The sequence below is a fragment of the Balaenoptera borealis genome, assembly GCF_965194805.1.
Source record: "Balaenoptera borealis genome assembly, chromosome: 17".
NCBI lineage: Eukaryota > Metazoa > Chordata > Mammalia > Artiodactyla > Balaenopteridae > Balaenoptera > Balaenoptera borealis.
Genome location: NC_138876.1, coordinates 8,187,426 through 8,206,875, shown reverse-complemented (window position 1 = coordinate 8,206,875; position 19,450 = coordinate 8,187,426). Strand labels below are relative to the sequence as shown.

General features: G+C 49.4%; 2 protein-coding genes across 4 annotated transcripts in view; one reads left to right on the top strand and one right to left on the bottom strand.

The window, feature by feature from the left end:
- Nucleotides 1-16,941, top strand: part of TG (thyroglobulin) — a 247,226-nt gene extending 230,285 nt beyond the window's left edge. The window contains exons 46-48 of the mRNA XM_082363748.1: nucleotides 13,123-13,257; nucleotides 14,406-14,596; nucleotides 15,497-16,941. Of these exons, the coding sequence (XP_082219874.1) occupies nucleotides 13,123-13,257; nucleotides 14,406-14,596; nucleotides 15,497-15,615 (445 nt within the window). The 3' untranslated portion in view covers nucleotides 15,616-16,941. The remainder of the gene's footprint in view (nucleotides 1-13,122; nucleotides 13,258-14,405; nucleotides 14,597-15,496) is intronic.
- The window catches only part of SLA (Src like adaptor), a 142,417-nt gene that overhangs the window by 81,753 nt on the left and 41,214 nt on the right, over nucleotides 1-19,450 (bottom strand). For 2 of the 3 annotated variants that reach the window (XM_082363792.1, XM_082363794.1), the window contains exon 1: nucleotides 8,123-8,637. The exons of the other annotated variant lie outside the window; for it this stretch is intronic. The gene's annotated coding sequence lies outside the window, so the exon portion shown is untranslated. Of the gene's footprint in view, nucleotides 1-8,122; nucleotides 8,638-19,450 lie in introns of those variants that run through there. 3 annotated transcript variants of the gene reach the window in all.

The window sequence follows — 19,450 nt, the reverse complement described above, 5'->3', positions numbered from 1 at the left end:
ACGCCCAGAGCACGAGTTCTTCAAGCTGGTTCTCCGTCTTCCCCTCTTTTACGGCAGAGATTGTAGCAGAAGCCGCGATACTCCTGCAGCAAGTCCCTCAAAAGCCTTCAACATGTGCATACACCTTGGAACTCCAAAAGTTCCAAGTGGCAAAAAAATAAGAACTGCACCTGTTATATGAGGACAAAAGCAATCAAAACGTAACGTAGCAAAAGGATCCATATGATTCCAACCAGCATCAGTAATGCTTTGAGCCCACCTGTGTTTGGTTCCTAGGGCTGCTGTTACAGAGTACCATACCCTGGCGGGTTTAGAACAACAGGTATCGTCTCACCGTTACGGAGGCCGGGAGTCTGAAATCAAGGTGTTGGCACGGCCGCGCTCCCTCTGGAGGCTCTAGAGGACGATCTGCTCCAGGCACCCCATGCCCCAGCTTCTGGAGGCCTCAGGCATTCCTTGGCTTGCAGACAACATCTTTCCACTGTGTGTCTGTGTGCAAATTTCTCCTTTTTATAAGGACACCAGTCAGACTGGATTAAGGCCCACCGCAATGACCTCATTTTAACTTGCTTATCTCTGCAAATACCCTATTCCCAAAGAAGGTCATATTCTGAGGTCCTAGAGGTCAGGGTTCCGGCATATCTTTTAAGGGGGACAGAGTTCAACCCAAAGCACCACCCTTCTCTCTAACGTGACAGCCCTGCTGGGGAGGCTCCCGAGGGGCAAGGGTGCAAAGCAGGCTGTTCTGGACCTGGGATCGGGGTGGTTCCCGGAGGAGCAGCCCTTGAACAGAATCCAAACCACATCCTCAGTCTCTTGTGGCCAGTTTGGGTTTCTCTGTTGCTGAAAAGCATCCTCACGCCCCTCTGGGGACCCACAGACGGGCCGCCACTGCGCTGATCCACAGAACCTTCCTTGAAAGGAAGCCACGCCCGTGCATCAGAACCACACAAAGTGCCTCCCGGGTCACCTCAGGGCCTAGAGACCCTCCTGGCACAGAGGAGGTATAGTAGGTGCTCAGGAAATCATGCTGAAGGACAGAAGCTGATCCAACTACCTCAGTTGACAGGTGGGAAAGGGTCTCTTCCACTCTAGTTTACAGGCTCCTTGGGGCTCGGTTTTGCTATCTGCAAAATGGGAGTAAGGAGGTGGGACAGGTCAGGAGTACTGATTCTTCACTGGGCTCTGTGGACCCGGGGGAGGAGGAGAGCGAGATGGAGGGTCCGAGCTTCCCAGCCCCTTTCTCTCTACTTCATAACTGAGCTTCAAGTAAAATTTCAAGGTCATTCAGTTTACAGAGATGTGAAAAATGTCTGGGCTCAATCACCTTTCAGACACCTTCTGACTCTGACATTTTATCAGTTTGGGAGGAAAGAGACACTCAGAGCCACTGAAACATTTTACAGGCAGAGATGTTGCCAACTGTACAAAGGCAGAAAGTGTCTTGGGTAGAGCAGCGACTCTGGGCCAACTGCCTTGTTAGAAACCCGTCTTGACTCTTATTAGCTCAGGGACCTAAGGCAAGTCACTTAACCTCCTTGGTGACAGTTTCTTCAACTGAAAATGGGAAGAATAATAATCGTACCTACTTCAGAGGGTTATTGTGATCATTTGTGTATAGAACGGGACCTGGCAAACAAAGTGGTAAGAGTGTGTCATTATTCTCGTCCATCAGAACACGTTCTTGATATCTTTCTGGGCATATATCATCTCTCCCCACCACGACCATAATATGGTGCCATCTATATAGTAGGTACTTGAATCAATGAATGAATCATAGAAACTAACCCATTGTTGGCAAGTTTATCTTTTCTGCTCGAAAAGACATCTCTCTCACTCTGCCCTGGAGCTGTCACACTCTCATTTATTTCTGGCTGAAATCTACAGACTTAAAATATATGCGCGTGCCTTATGGTTTCAGCCATCTGTCTGTGAGCATATATTAGCTTTCCTGGCATAGCTAGTGAACAAAACACAATAAATTACCACTTTCTTGCAGACTCTTGTTAATTGATCACAGCATTGCATGCTCACCTGGATTATGTAGATGAGATTTGCATCTCTGAAATTGAGGGCCAACTTTTGTGAGGAAAGAATAAGTGTAATGGATGGGGGAGGAGACAAAAAAAGGAAAATCTACAGTGTGAGAAGAAGGTGCAATTTTAAGATCCAGATTCAAAGAATCATAGACTATGTAAGATGATTTCATCCAACTCATTTTACAGATAAAGAAACAAACGCCCAGAGAAGACTGGAATTATGTCCCAGTCACAGAGTTGTAAGCGGCAGTCTGGACTCAAAGCCTGCCTCCTGCCCTTTCTCCAGTTTTCTTTCAATTGCACCCACTTCAACCCAAAGCCTCTGAGTGCCTGCCACGGCTAGGTCCACCGCTAGCTGTGCGACTTTGGACAAGTTGCTTAACCTCTCTGAGCCTCCATGCATCTTTATCTATCCAAGGGGAGAGTAATAGTGCATGTCCCACAGGGCTGCTGGAAGGGTTCAGGGGTGCAGTGTCTGCATCTAGGGGGTGTGTGTGGGTGTGTGTATGTGTTTGTACACACCACAATGCCTGGCAGCTTTGCTCACCAAGACTACTGACACGAGGACAAAGCTTAGCAGCTTTCTTTTGCTCCATTCTGCTCACTGGGGAGACTTTGAGCCAGTTTCCTCCATGGCTCCCATCTATAGCCCGCTGTTTCATGAAGAGGGATTTTCAGTGATGACTGTAATCCAGGGTTTCTCAATTTGGACACTGCTGACCTTTCAGGCTGGATAACTCTTTGCCGTGGAGGGCTGTCCTGTGCGTTCTGTGCTGTTTAGCGGCATCTCTGGTCTCCACCCACTCAATACCAGAAGCACCTTCCGAGTTGTGACAACTGAAAATGTCTCCAGGCAAGGCCACTGTCCCTTGGGGCCCAAAATGGTCCTCTGTTGGTAAGCACTCCCTTAAAACGGGAGTTATCACTAACACCACCTGGAGAGAAGGTGTGACCCCTTTCCCAGATCTTATCCCTGAATCAACACGAGATCCCCCCACCACCAGATACCGTCCCTGGTCCCACGGACCCCCGGGCAGACCACAGCGCACCATGAACCGGAGCATCTGGCTCTTCTGTTACAGAGCTCACCTGGAAGGCTGGCAGGTTGTCTCCCGTGGTCACACCAAGCAGGACCCTGGCCTGCTGTCCGCTCCTAGGTCTGAGGCCGTGGGCGTCCTCTCTCCTGCCCAGCTGTGTCTAGGCGCCACCTCCCACGCTCTGCTGGGACTCTGTCCTCCCTCCCGGCATCGCCATCTTGTCGATTACAGTTGATGTCTTTCTCTCTAACCAGCTCCTCCCAAAGGACACTCTCGCCCAAATGTCTTCCTAGGAGGGACCCCCATTGTGTACTCTGCCACTCACGAGCCACGGACTCCAAGACCCTGTGGCCAGCCCAGGTTTGGGGGATCCCCCTCCAGCACACCTCCAGGAGCCAGGCCCCAGCAAATGTAGAAGGGAGCACTGATGTATTCTCTGGTGTTGCCGGTCCTTAGGGGGCTTATCCTGGCTCTGTCTCTCACTTTGAGCCTCTGGCAAGTGACGACGTCTCTGAGCTTTGGTTTCCTCATCCATAGATGGAGCTAATAATAGTACACTTATAGGAGTGTGTCGGGATCAAATAAGACAAAACATGCAAACGGCCTAGCTAGCTGGCTGGCATAAAGTTGGCACTCAGTAGGTGCTACTAATACTGCTTGATGTATTATGCTGGGAGAACCCACGTTGGAATGAACAAGATCCAGGAAGAAAGCAACCACGGAAGAAGTGGTTTTTGTGTACTAGCTCCTGAAAGAGTTGCTGTGGCCACTTCAGAGGGGAGATGGGGGCCCATCATCTTAAGATTCCTGGGGGTGGCACCAGTTCATCGTGTCCCATGGAAATTCACCTCGGGGCTGTGTGTGAGCCATCATGCTTGAATTATGTGCTGTGTTCAGGTCCTTATTCCAAAGTCCTTCGTCCCCAGAGTCCTGAGGTGTCATTCCCATGCCTCAGCGGTGCAGAGGCATTTTAGAGAGATGAGACTTGACTTTGAATGGGCAGTGGGGTAGGGCTCTTGGGATTAAACACCTACCCAGGCTCCATGTAGGATGTTGGACGATTCTTTAATTTTGGGAAAAGCAGTTCAGTGTAGTGAAAGAACACAGCCTTGGAGGTTAAACCAACTAGGGTGTTAATCCCATTTCTTCCATTTGTTAGCTATCTGCGTTTGAGCAAGTTCCTTCACCTTAGTTTCCTCACCTAGAAAATAGGTGTAGTTACATCTACTTCATAGTGTGAAGATTCAAGTCAATGTACATTAAATACTTGGCATGTTGTAGATGGCCAATATTTGGGTTATTTTCCTTTTAGGACAACTAAGGTTCTGAGAAGAAAAATTATCAGAATGACTAAAGAGGCAGTAATGTTCCTCCTTCACAAGTTGTCCCAACCCTGGAAAAACAAAGGCATCAATTCCAGACTCAAAATATTTTGCACACCACTGCATTGGCATTCTAGATGTTTCTGTGCATTCCAGGGGCCTTTAACATTCCAGATTCAAAATATTGTGTTTTTAGTTGACTGTCTTGGTGAATTAGTTGGAATTAGCAAACCAAAGCAACAATTAAGTGGTTGAATTCTTGAACTGGGTCCATTGGCCTGGCTACATCCTGTGTGATTAACAAGATTATTTCCCAGTAAAGATGGAAGTAAATCATTTTCTGAGACTGAAACCAAATTCATGATGTATAAGGGCTTGTGCTATATATCCTCTTCAACACTGATTCGACAAATAATTACTGTCTTCTGTGCCCCAGATTCTCTGAGATGGAGATCCTAGAGATGGAGCAGCTGGTAAGACAGAGAAGGGCTACCATCTTGAGACTAACACTGTAGTCAGGGGGTGGGCTGATGAGGGTCTAGGGCTAGGGTGCAAAGAACAGACAATATGCGAATAAATATGTAGAGTAAATTCAGATAACTGCCCTAGGAAGGAGAAAGGGAAAGGGATTGACATGTTTGAGGATAAAGAAGGACAGAGAGCTGGAGTTTATTGAAGAGGAGGAGAGTAGTTGGAGATATGGGGAAAAAAGACAGGGTCTTGCAGTTCACATAAGAGTTTGTAAGCTGTGGCAAGCAAAGAGTATTTTATCTGAGTATGATGGAAAGTCATTGGAGATTTTTAAGACAGGTTATATAGAATGCACCTTGGTCTTTTCTCTCACACTCATAACACAACTCACTAAAAACCAGATTTTTAATTGAATGTAGAATAGAAACCCTGTTTTCCAATATGATGGTCATCTAGTTAATCAAAAAAATCAATTAAAGTGGGAACTTATGACTAATGAATATGCCTTAAACATTTAATTTTCAGTCTAAGCGTACAAACGTGCATTTACTTGTCATTCTTCTCATGCAGGGTCAAAAGTTTGAGTAGGAAAATGTGGTTTGGAGTTCTCCCTTTGAAATTTGTGCAAACCCATAACCATAATGCAAGCTCTATGATGTCCACTTTTGGTTTCTTGAAAGTGGGGCATCCACGTGATATGTAATGCATTTAATTAAGCTCTATGCTTACAAGGAGAACTAACTGGCACAGACAGCTCAGTGATGAACACAGTTGGCTCTTGGTAAACATCTAACTTCCTGGTGAGAGTAGATGTGTTGGACCAGGAAAGTTCAGCCTTTTCTGAGCAACAGTTGTTACGTCTCATATAGAGAATAAAATGTCCAGGTTAATCCAGCAAGTCCGCTGAAAGCTTCGCCTGATTTGCCAAACCATATATCATCCAGCTGTGCTGGGCTTTAGGGAGTTATGGAAATATTGCAAGTATTTCATCTGGGGCCGGGGATGGGATTGTATTATTTAAAGTATTGCGTAGCGAATCTCTTTGTAAAACGCAAGCCAAAGCATATAATTACTTCTTGATTAATCCCTAGGCAGCATCTGAACTTTTGAATATTAGATTTGCCCAAAGAGAAGTACGCTGGTAAACTCCTGTTTGTAAGTTATTTAACAATCCCTCAAAAAAAAAAAAAAAAAAGAAAAAATCCTGGGAAGCAGAAGGGCTTTTATTCCTCCGTGTTCCCTAATTTCTTTTGGAGGAAGTTATCTAGAGATGCTGGCTAAAGATTAAAAAAAAGGAATATATTTTATGGGGATGAGGTCAACAAACTTCCTCTTTCAGACAGAACAACAAGGATGGAAATCTCTGGGACAGCAGACTCTCAAATCAATCCAGTGAGGTGGGGTGGAGCAATGGGCCCCAGCCAACAGCCTCTTCAACCCCTGGAAGGTGAACATGGGGCCGGTTTATGTCAAGAAAGATCCTACCCAGTCCCTCTCCTCACCCTGCTCCCCAGCTCAGGTCACTGTGTCAGCAGGGCCCAGGGTCAAGTGCATTCCTCTGGGGACACCATCTCAGTCGTGCTCCCTAACGAGCCCCAGTGTCCATGCGTGATGCCTCTTATACTGGAAGCAGAGCTCAGGTCAGGAGCTTGTACGTGAATAGTCTCTGAAAGGTGGCTTTGGCTTTTGACTTGCTGGAATGCAGACTGAGCCGCCCTGCGCATTCACACCAGCAGACTTAAGATGAGTGGGATGCTTGACAGGTGAGGTCGGGGGACAATCTGCAAAAAGAGCCAAACTTCCATCTCTCCTGGATAATTGCAGCCACCCTGTGATTTCTCAGTTCTAAGCTTTCTTCCCAGCCCACTCCAGCAATCGTTCCAAAAGAGATGCAGCTTGTGACTGGCTTGTGTAGAAACTGCCAACGTTCTCTATCCCTTAAGATGTGGCCCTCAGTTCCTCTGGCCTCAGTCCTCATGCCTTTCACAGGACCGGAGCCTAAAGACCTTAGCGAGCATGCACTTGAGTGGTTCCCAAATTTTGATTTTCCTGGATCAGGAAAAACTCCAATTTCGTTTTTCAGCGTGATGCACTTCTCACAATACACGAGGCCCAGAGCACTGGAGGCTCCGTCACCTGCCGCCATAGCTCCCCATTCTGCCTCCGCCCTTCTGTGCCAGACCACACCTCCCACCCCATCCTCCGTACGAAGCGCAGAACCCCATCTGTGATTCACACACCCCGAGTCTCTGCCCGGACACCCGTCCACACTTCACCCACTCCTAGAGACCTCCACTCACCTTTCAAGGCACACATCAACCATAATTTCTCCTTTCTGACTTTCTACAAACTCCTCTCCATTCCCTTGCCTGAAACAAGTAGTATTGCTTTTCTCTCTCTTTTTATGAAGTTTGTAAGCAATTCTATCATTTGATATCTACTTATCTATCATGCAACCCACAGAATTTTATTTTTTTAATGTTGGCTTCTTTGCATTTCCTGTTAGACTGTGAGCTCCCTGATGGAGGGCAGACTTATTCCTCTTTTCCCCCAGCACCTATTCAGAGCACGGTGCACAGTAGGCATTTGGCAAATATGACTCAGGTACAGTCCTGCCCCGACAGGCAGTGTTTTGCCACTGTCCTCACTGAACGGTATTCACATCCTGAAACCGAAGCACACGCTCAGTTATCCCCCGGGCTCTGTGGCTGTTCAGTTCTTCCCGCACTCTGGCTAAATGTACCGTCACCAGCACCAGCAACAGTAGCTCTTGTTTGGATGGCAATTTGTAGTTTTTAGAGAGATTTCCATCCACCATCAGTCTGTGAGGATCTGGTGATACCACGGGGGAGGCTGAACAGGGATGATCAGCTCCATTTCACAGGTAGAGCAGCCGAGAGTCAGTGGTGGAAGTGGGGTTTGAGCCAAGCTCACCCAGCCTGGGCAGGGAGCTTTCCTAGACCCCACGTCCACATGGGACGATGGGAAGATCCAGAGCTGGTCTGAGATAGGATGAGTGACTATCAGGTTAGGGAAGGATGATGGGAAGACTATTATCAAAGACAGCAAATGACACCAAAAAGCTAAATAAAAGCAGTGTGACCATATACCCACATGAGTGCCCCAAGTCTGGGCATATGACGTATCAGTGATCAAATCCAGCACAGAGCCGAGAAGCCAAATCAATAGGCATGAACTGTCTGCCTCAACCTGCAGCACTGCAGCCATTCAGCTAGCGAGTTTCTCCTTTTACCTCGTCAGTCCCTGGAGTGTCCTTCCGTGTCTCCCTCTGCTGACACTGAATCCAAATCCCTCTTCTTCCTCCAGAGGGTCAGGGACTCTCAGCCCAGACTCACTGAGGCCTTGGTGCTCCGATCCCATATGCCCTCTTCCAAGGCTCCCACTGCCTGCCCCTCCTCCAGATGTCTGCCTTCAGCAGCTTGAAATAACTCTAGCATCCTGATAAAGATCAGCCCTGCTAAGGAAAAAACAAAGCAGCAGTCCTCATGCACAACAAGCTCTCAAATTAAACAGATCAGATGGGCTGCAAGGCCAGGCCTTTCCCCAAAGCAGTGCTCTGTAAACTTTGGATGGTGGGCTGGAGCCAGCTTGTGTGTGCTCACAGGAGCCGGTGTGCACATCTTTCCCCAACTTCATGTGCTATGACGTCCCTTTGGTAGTTTGGCATTGTCTATGGCGGGAGACTGTGGAAACTGGCAAAAGCCAATCATTAAGCGTTTACCATCACACCATCGGCACAGATCTTCTTGAGAACTATGAAAGCTTCTCCCAAGAAGGAGGCACATACACAGTGTCACAGCATGTTACACCTAATTTCAGGGAACTTGTGGTCCTCTGAAACCCTATAATGGACCCTCAAGTTAAAGACCCTTATTCCTAAGCTTTCTGATGGTTCTTATGGGGAAAAGAAAATAGGAATGAACATTGGAGCCAGATACTGAGCAAGAGATTTGAAAAATTTTGTTGCTAAACCTCATTCAATGTTTGGAAGCATGATTGTGTCACCATTTTACAGATGAGGAGAGTGAGGCTCAGAGAGGTTATACACCTTCTCCAGGATTTCACAGCTTTACATGATCGAGCCAGGATTTGAACTCTGCTCACTGCACCATTTGGAATGCAGCTTTCTTTGGAAGAAACAGTGGAAAAGGCCACTGTGGAAGGCAGGATATGGCCCCTCCAAATGTCCACATCCGAATCCCACCCAACATGTGAATATGTCCCCTTACGTAGCAAAGGGTCTTGGCAGATGGGATTAAGATTAAGGACCTTGACATGGGAGATGATTCAGGATTACCCAGGTGGGCCTGATCTAACGACACGAGTTCCCCAAAGCAGGAGAGGGGCCAGAGGAGTGGGTCAGAGAGATGGGAAGAGAGAAGGTCTCCACTGACTGTTGATGGCTTTGAGGATAGAGAAAGAGGACCATGAACTGTGGCCTCTGGGAATGGCCTTCAGTTTACAGCCCGCGACAGAACGGGAACCTGGGTCCCTCCCCTCGGGGATCTGAATTCTGTCACACCCCCGATGAGCAGGAAACATTCTCCCGCAGCCACTCCCAAAGGAATGAAGCCCGCTGACCGTTTGATTTTGGCCCAGTGAGACCCATGCTGGACCTTTGAACTCCAGAGCCTGTGAGATAGTACATGTGTGTTGTTTTAAGCCCCTCAGTTTGTGGCATTTCTTAGGGGGCAGCAGCAGGAAAGGAATAGAGTCACTTTCTCTACAGGGCCTTCCGAGACGTTTCCCTTCCACACACTGTAGGGGAGGAGCGGTTCCGGGGGTCGGGGCAGCGGGGAGAGGGGCTGACCCCTGCGACTCCGGGCTCCCCTGGTTCCTACGCAGCCACTGAGACGCACAGACCTCAGCCAGTCCAGTGGTGGTAGTGGTGCCGCTGGACGACCCCATGCAACAAGGCCAAGAGGACGGCGGGCCTTGGAATCCAGACCTGGTCCTGGCATCGCCGCTGAGTTTCAGGGCCTTGGGAGGAAAATGGCCTCTGGGAGCCTCAGTTTCCACCAGTGTAAAACTCCATGAATCATTCCAATACCACCTACTCACGGGGCCCTTGAGACAATCAAGGCGACAGTGATTTGTAACAACCAAGCGTGGGTATTAGTGAGAGATTTTTTTATCGCCCTTCTTACAATGTCTATCTTCCCGGCATGTTTTTGTCCTGTGTTCCTTTTCCTTTTATGGATCTTAAAACACCACTGAGAATTTGGGGCATTAATACCCAAATTAATGGGTATTTGGTCCTCAGCGCTGCACCCGCAGAGGTAGAGTAGACAGAGACAGGGTTTGGGGTCTGGGAAACAGCTTCCGATCCTGGCTCTCCCGTGTCACTTCACCTTTCTGAGCCTTGGGTCATTGCCTGGAAACGAGGCAGATGATACCCATTACTTCCTGGCTGGTCCTGAAAGTTGCTGATAAAACACCAGCCACAGTCCCTGGCACATCTCGGGCACTCAGGAAACAGCAGCTCTGAACAGGCGCTCAGGAGGGCTGGCCGCTGAGCAGGCCAGCTTGGCGGCCGCAGACTCTGGGCTCTTGTCTGAGCTTGACCAGAGCTGGACAAAGAACTTGGCTCTTCGGGTCCCAGGACCTATAAGTTCTGATGCCACTGCCTCTTCCTGCTTCCTGCTCAGGAATGAAATAAAGCTTACAGCTGCTCTAAGAGGGTCGGGGTACCTGACAGCAGTTGCAAAGAGACATCACCCTTTGGGGCTGTTATTCTCTCCATCCTGACCGAGTGCTGTTCGTCCTGTGCGGCTCACACTGTCTCGTGTTCCTTCTATGATGCCTTCCAGTGGAGGTGCCCGATATTCACACATAATAATCATAATCACAGTAGTTCCTGGCATTTGTGAAACACTTGTTTTAATAGCTTCCACGTGCAATGGCTGCTCTGGTCTGTATCTCACAATGTAGAAACTAAGCCTCAGAGAATTCATCCAAAGTCATCCAATGACTCATCCAAAGTTACACGGGTGACAAGTGACAGAGCGGGGTCTCAGCTGAGTGACTCAGTGGTGTGTCGTTTCTTCTGTGCCGTGCTACTAGTCACATGTACACCTGCTGATAATTCTTACGATGAAAGGAGGAGTTCCAGCTCTCGAGCCCCTCAGAAGTCCCCAGGCTGGGCCAGGTGCCTGGCTTCCAGCTTCAGCCCCACGCCGGTGGGTCACCTCAGTTCCCAACATGAGCAGGCAAGGGATAGCAGAGAAGGCCCCCTCTTGGCTTGAAATGTTCCCCTTCACATCCCTAATCTTGAGGGCCCCCTTTCCCGTCTCTGGGGTCATCACAGTGAGTCACCCTGAGCCAGCGTCACACTGTCTATTCACACAACTTTGCATCTTGATTTAGAGTCGTTTAGCCTCTGTACAGATTGCCTTTACCTAGGAGCCACCTGGTCTGAGCCCTTTCCCAGGACATCTGTCCAATGGGTATATCTGCCCATTACACCAGCGTGGATGAGAATCACTGATCGCCTGGCCAGAGACACTGCTGATACCTTACAGGTGGTTGATTACATCCGGAAGTATTTAGAATGATGGATGAGAAAGAAGTGGGCCAGGCTTTTAAGTACCTACTGCATACACCATCTTATTTCCAGCTTCACAACAACCCCGTGCAGTAGGTATTTTATACCCATTCCCTAGATGATGAAGCAGGGAATCAGGGAGGTCAAGTAATTTTCGAGAAGTCACACAGCTTGAAATTGAAGGAGCCACGACCCGGGGACGGTGCCCCTGGGCCCCTCCAGGCCTTTGCTTAGCATCACGCTCCCTAGCAACGTTCCTGACCCGACTCCGCTGCTCAAGTTACAGCGTGTCTCTGCGTAAGTCAGGAAACCTCTCTGAACTTTGTCTTCCTCGTCTGTAAGATTAGAGATTGGCTCTTGTGATAAATTAGGCCAATTACAAGGTCAGAGAACACAGTCGCCACACAAGATCATGCTCATTTCTAATGCCAAGTGCAATTCGGGGGGGTTCCTCAAATCACCCTCTGGTCTGATAATTCACTAGAAAGACTCACAGACCTCACGGAAAGCTGCTGTACTCGTGGTTGAGGTCGTCACAGGGAAAGGATGCAGATTAAGATCAGACAAAGGAAGAGCGACATAGCGGCGGGCCTGGAGGGTTTCCACTCACGAGCTCCGCTGTCCTCTCCCCATGGAATCAGGAGGGGTCACCCTCTGGGCATTGACGTATGACGATGCACACACAGTGGTGCCGGCCAGGGAGGCTCCCCCAGACTTGGTGTTCAGAGGTTTGATTGGGACCCCGTTACATAGGCATGATTGACTGCCTGTGCGGTTGGTGTCAGCCTCCAGGTTGACTGTTACCATGTGACCCAAAGCCCCCCACCCTAAGTCACGTGGTTGATCTTTGGCATGGCCGGCCCCTGCGCTGAGACTGCTGAGTGAGGCCACATTTACAGAAGGTCCAGCGTGGCCAGCCGCTGCCCTAAACAAAGACACTCGTATCAGGTATGACATGGATTACCTCCCAGACACCAGAGGGCAAAGGCCAGACTTCTCCTTGGGAAAAGCCAGATTCTCTACTACACAGCTGTAAGGTCCCTCCAGCTTTTCTCCTGGTGCTCACTCCCATGGCCCCCTGTACCACTGGACTGGTCACCCCAGTGCCAACTCAGTCCATTTAAACCACTCATCTGGCTTCCAAATCTTTATCCCCCCCTGTCTGCTGCATATTAGATATCCAGTTCAGCACAGCATATATATTATTGACCAGCTATGTGCCAGGCACTGTGTTAGAGCTGGTTCCATGGATGAATAGCAACCTTGAAGAGCTGGAAAGTATAAGCCATCTATGAACAAGGACTAGCACAGAGAAGGGGTTGAAAATGCAGCCTGTTTTGAACAAACAAATGTTCAGTTGATACTCTAAGTATCATGGTTGGAATGTGGTCAAGAGAACATTCTCTTGGAAAATTGCTTACAAACTTACAGATGTTTCCAGGGAGTTAAGTGCTCAGCATTGGGTACACTTTAACCTATAGATTTGCCATGGATCTGCCCCAGTGGGGCCATTGGACTAAGGGCCAAGCAGAATCTCTACTAAACTAAGCACCAAACAGTAATCCTAAACATAAAGAGAGAAAAATCTTCACTGGGCAAAAAATATTGGGTTTTGGCTCATTTGGTTCTTCCAGCAGTTTATTATTCCTTTAACTTTTGCTCCTTCTTCTTTCCATGTGTTTTCCCAGCTTGGAATTGCTGGCAGATGTTGGATATGCCTTTGGGCTTCCCTTCTATCCTGCCTACGAGGGGCAGTTTACTCTGGAGGAGAAAAGCCTTTCCCTGAAAATCATGCAGTATTTTTCCAACTTCATCCGATCTGGGTGAGTGGACCACGTGTGCCTGGAGGCTGTCCTGTGCATTCCCTCCCCTCATTCTGAACTCAAAGGCCACACTTTGCGTTGATGGACTCACCCTTTCCTCCCTACCACTGGTCTCCCCGGCTCAGCCTCCGCTTCTAGCCAAAATGACCTTTGCATAGATTAGTCTCGGCAAAGAAACATCCCAGTCATACACTCCCTTGTTCAGCCACATTTGATGGCCCTAGATCAGACTTCTCACCCTCGGCACTGTTGACCCAGGGCTGGATAAGTCTTTGCGTGGGACCGTCCTGTGCATTGTAGGCCGTTTAGCAGTATCTCTGGCCTCTGCCCATGAGATGCTGGGAGCACCTCACCCCTGTACCAGTTGTGAGAACAGAAATATTTCAGATATTGCCAAATGGCCCCTGGAAGGCAAAATCACCCCAAGTTGAGAACCACTGTCTTAGATGATCAAATGAAGTTACGACACTCGAGACCCTTCCTTGTCTACCTCTGGCCTCCCCACACACCTCTATTCTAGCCCAGCTAGCATACTCACCCTTCCCACTTCCAGAACTGGTTCCTGCTCTCCTTTCCACCCTGTGGTTTACCTGTCTCCCTTTACACCAGACGAGCAGTGCTCACCTAGCACGGCGCTCAGCCCCCTGGAAACTTCAAAGGGAAGTTGACCTTCAGAAGGAAGGTGGCCAACAGGTTTGCCCAGCTCCTGGCCCACCTTCCTGCACAGGCCTTGGGCAAACAAAGGCATTCCAGACACTGGCTGTGGTGTCCAGATAAAGGACACCAGGACTGAGAGAGACACGGTGACCTCTTGAGCATTCAGAGAGTCAGGAGGGCAGCACTAGGTCCTGAGTAACGCTGCTGGGTCACGAACTCACATCTTTCCTCTTCCAGAAATGGCCTAAGAGCGATGAGTTAGGGCATCTGCAACTTTTGTTGTGTGTAATGCAGCTGTTAAGAGCACAGCCCTGGAATCAGATAGGGCGGGTTCAACTCCTGCTCTGACACCTAAAGATGTGTGACATGGTCCTCAGAGACCATGAGCAAGTGGGAAGTGGTCCCAGGTGATGAAAGGAGAGAGCAGTTTCCCTCATGGGGAACTTTCTTTCCTCATGGGAAACTTTCTTTCTTTCTTCTCATTTCCCCAGAAATCCCAACTACCCGCATGAGTTCTCCAGGAAAGCGCCTGGATTTGCATCCCCCTGGCCTGACTTTGTCCCCCGTGATGGTGCAGAGAGCTACAAGGAGTTCAGTGTCCTGCTCCCCAATCGACAGGGCCTGAAAAAGGCCGACTGTTCCTTCTGGTCCAAGTACATCCAGTCTCTAAAGGCCTCAGCAGGTAGGGATCCAGGGCCACTGGGTTACTGGGATGCCATTGGCATTGCCCTTTCCTGTGAGGAACTCACAGTCTGCGGGGGTGGGGGGGGGCTCCTCTTTGTCAAGGGCCTCCTGTTCTGATGGGAGATGGGAGGGGCACAGGGAGAAGACATTGGGGGGCCCGGGGTGGGGAGGGCTGGGTGGGTTCAGTAGGGAACCAATGGCAGCATTGGTGTGGGGAAAGAAGGCAGGGTCTTGAACCTCATGCCTGCTGCCCTTGGCAACTTGGACGAAACATCTTGGAGAGGGATTCCTAGCCAGGGGAGAAATGGGTATTTCACTGCTTCCTGTTGAAGAGAACTTCCTGTTGCAAAAGTGCTGAGAGGAAGTGAATCATAATGAGGGCACTGGGAATATAGAGATCAATGCAGTGCCCTAAGAAGCTTCCAGAAGAGTGGGGGAGTGAGTGACAGAACCCAGCGAATGTCCTTCAGCGTTTGGGGTGCCATGATGGAAGTCTACCCCCAAGCTAGTGAGACCCCAAAGGAGGGAGGACTCACATCTCCCCGGAAGGCTTCCTGGGGGAGGTGGTGCAGGGCTGAGGTTTTCAGCGTGACAGGAGCTCTTCACGTGGGGAGGGGAAGAGTGGAGCATTCAGCAGGAAAGCAAGCTTGCCCAGCATACATTTTAGACTCTCAACTCTGCTTTTATCTTCTCAGTGGATGAACCCAAGTCCATTGTAGCCTTAGCATGTCCCTAGAGCCAGGAGGTAAGTCTGGTGCCCCACCCCAGAAATGTCCCTCTGTAGGGCATTAGTAGGGAACTCCCATCAGAGGCTGGGGTCTCTTTGGGCCAAAGGGAAAGAGACGAGGGAGGATAAGTCCTGAGCCAGGTTAGACCAGCCTTGCCTCTCCTGTTTCAGATGAAGCTGAGGATGGGCCGTCAGCAGGGAGTGAAGAGGAGGACCAGCCGTTTGGCTCTGGGCTGACAGAAGACCTCCTGGGTCTCCCAGAGTTTGGCTCCAAGACCTACAGCAAGTGACCAGCCCCCGAGATCCACCCCCCAACCCTGCCAACCTCACCCCAGCTGCCACCCGGGGCACCTTATTCTCCAACTTAGCCACTAACTTTCAATAAAGTGTCTACATGCAGAGAAGCATCGGTGACTCAGATTTGTTAATTCAAGAAAATCCCTGGGAGACGCCAAACTATGTCTTAATAATCCTCCAGAGGTTTGAATCCCAGGCTGCTGTTTCCTTCCAATAAATGCTGATGGAGCATCCTCTGTGCATCAGGCCCTGCTGGGTGCTGGGGAGGCAAGGACCCTGCCCTCTAGAAGGAGAGAGAGGCAGGTAAACAGTGACCCAGGGAATGGGGATCCATCAAGGGCAGGCCCCAGAGTGACACAGCCTCACCTGTGTGTTAGAAAGAGTTCTCTTGTGAAGGTTCCAGAATGGAGGTAGGAGACCAACTCGGACTGGGAAAATTTTCTGAGTGAGAAACAGTGTGGTCTGGAAGGAGGCAGTGAGGGCAGAGATGGAGGGGAGGTCCAGATCCATGGACTCTTCAGGAAGTAGAATCGACCTGGTTGAGTGTGAGAGGGCGGAGGTGCAAGGATGCAGAATTATCACCCCAGCTACTGGTTGGTTTGCATTCCCAGATAAGCACCTGAGTTTATCATTCACCTCCTGAGGGACACATTTATGAAGGCAAATCTTCTGTTTAAAACTTCTTTCTTCCCCACCCCTACCCCCATTATACATACACACAATTAACCCAAAGTCAAAGCAGGTGGAGCCGCTTAACAGTCTGTCATTTACATGGCATGTCATAAAATGTGTTCACACGTCATTGCATTTGAACTCAGACCAAAGTCAGTGAATATTCATATGTTGGGACTATCACCCCCATTTTGCAGATATGGAAGGCGGAGCTCAGAAAGCCTTATGTTATGCCTAAATTCACACAGGGGCGAAGTGGAGGATCAGAGTTCAACTCAGGTCTCCTGACTTCTCTGTTTCCTCACTCTTCCTGGACTTCACATAAATCTATAGCCACATCATGTGTCCTGTAAAACCTATTTATATCACTGAAAACCCCAGGTAACCTCTAACCTACATTATAGGCTTTTTTTGTTCCATTTAGGTAAACAAAAACCCAACTACAATGCCTTAACTAAAGAATACTCCCAGAGGCAAATGGTCCCAAGGTTGATCAGTGGCTCAGTGATGCCATCAAGGACCCAGACACTTTGTAACCTTCCTCTTTGCTATCTTCAGCACATGGATGATGGCTCACTTCACTAACACAACATAGCTGCCACAGCTCCAGACATCACATCCCCTCCTGCCAGCATCCCATGCTGGAAGCAAGCTGCCATACCACATTACCATAAAGGGTGAGGAGGGTGGTCTTAAGACAACAGTAATGAATGGTCTCAGTTCTGGAAGCCAGAATCCAACATGAAGATGTTGGCAGAGCCAGTGTCTCTAAGGCTCTGAGGGAGAATCCTTTTCACGCCCCTCCCTCAGCTTCTGGTGGCTGCTGGTGACCCGTGGGGTCCCACCAATCTCTCCTCCATCTTCTCACGGACTTCTCTGTATGTGTCAAATCTGCCTCTCCTGTCTCTTACAAGGACACCCTACATCCAAAATGATCTCATCTTGAAATCCGTAATTACAACCGCAAAGACCGTATTTCCAAATAAATTTATATCCACAGGTACTTGGATGAAGACTTGGACCTGTCTTTTGGGGGGACACAATTCAACTCACTGCAGGATTCAAGACCTGGGGGGGCCTGACACTGTGTCAGGGAGGGATGGGAGGGAGGCTGACGCCCGGGTGGCCCACCCAGGACTGCTCTGGGAGAGCCTTGAGCTCAGATTTCCTCCGGGGGAGAGAGAGGAAGTGGCCAGCGTGGACTTTGGGGTGAGGCTTCACGCGTCCAGAAGGCCCTGCTGGCACTGCTCTCCCCACAACCCGGCCCTGACAAAACCAATAGCAGCATCACCGTTTTCTGAGGTCTCACACCCTGTGCCAAGTTTTGTCCTATAAGCACTGTCTCATGTTCCTCCCCCAAATGAAATCCTGTTCTTGTGTTGCCATCAGGAAATGGGTGCTTGAAATTCTACCCCTGAACCTTTGTTCCCTTGGTTTCAACTACAGTCTGTCTCCAGTTAAAGTACCAATTCCCTGCGGAAGAAATGAAGGCTTCTCCTCTACCAGCACCTAGTGGGGGCTTTGAAATAAGATGGGCCTGAGTGCAGTGCCTGCTTCTTCAGGTGTTCACAGTAGGGCGGTGACTTGGAGTAATTCCTGGAGCCCAGTGGCTCCAGGCCTTGGCTGTTGGGTAGAATCATCTGAGTGCTCGTAGCAAATCCCAGCGCCCAGGCCACACCCCAGATGGATTAGATCAGAATCCCAGAGGGGTTGGGGGGGGGGCATCAGGGGATTCCAATGCACAGTCAAGAATGAGCCCCACTCATAAGCTCTCTAATCTTTAGTTTCATCACCTGTAGAATGAATTCAGCTGAGTTGACTGGGTGAGCAACACTCAGCAAGGTGTAAGCTGGAAGTATTTGTATTTTCTCCTACCATTTCCCATTAGTGGTCGGCAGAATGATGGCTCCCCAAAGATGAACACAACCTAATTCCCATAACCTGTGAATAAGTAGGGTTACGGGGCAAGGGGACATTAAGGTCGAAGATGGAGTTAAGGTTACCAATCACCTGACCCTAAAACAGGGGGAAAATAGCTGGGATTACCTGGGTGGGTCCAATGTAATCACAAGGGTCCCGAAAAACAGGAGGGAGGCAAGGGAGAGGACCAGAGAGATGCCAGCGTGAGAAGGACCTGGCCTGACATTGCTGATTTTGAAGATGGAGGAAGGGGTTATGAGTCCAGGAATGTGAGTGGCCTCAAGAAGCTGGAAAAGGCAAGGAAATGGATTCTTCCCTAGAACCTCTAGAAAGAAATGCAGCCTGCAGACACCTTGATGTTAATCCACTGCGAGTCATGTCAGTTTCTGATCTACAGAGCTGTAAGATAATAAATTTGAGTTATTTTCAGCCCATAAATGTGTGGTAATTTGTTACAGCAGCCATAGAAAACTAATACATTGCTGTACTTGTTCAGAGGTATATTTTATCCTGTGCTTGGACCAAAGTTCAGGCATAGCTCATTATTTTCCTGATAATAAAAAGTTCACTCCTGTCCAATATCAAAACCCCAAATTCACCATCGATAGCCTGGAAAATGGGGCGTTCACATTCTTTAACCTGGTTGGGGTGGGTGATGGACTGATGCTCACAGAGCCCGTCTGGGCCACCCCCTTTGTAAACCCTGCACGTAGGGCCCAGCACCGGATGCCACAAGCTACTCGTTTGCAGCCTTTGAAAAACTGAGATAGAAAACATCCCATTTGAACATCCTGTCACCATCATCACGCCTACTTTGCAGATTCACCCTGCTGATGTGCTGTGTACACGAACAGAACACAAGAAAGTACTGTCCACAAAGCCTGGCCAGTTGACCATCGATTCAGGCTACCTACTACATACGAGGCAGTCCATGAGAAAGGCAGGGATGGGGAATCAGAGGGTCCAAGGGCCAGGCCATCTTGGCTCTGCCCTGGAACAGCTCTCAGAAAAGCCTGGCCAAAGAAACACATACAGTAGTTAGACTGTCTGAGCTGGAGGAGGCCTGAGCCCACATCCCAAGGAAGGAGCTGAGCGGGGCTCACCCAGGTCCCACAACCAGCCCTGCCGGGGCTGCTCTCAGAACTTGGGCCCAGCTCCCATTCTAGCACTTTCTCCACTGCAGAGATGCCTCTGCAAGTCCCTGTCTGTTCCCAGATGGTCTGGGCCAGCCTGACG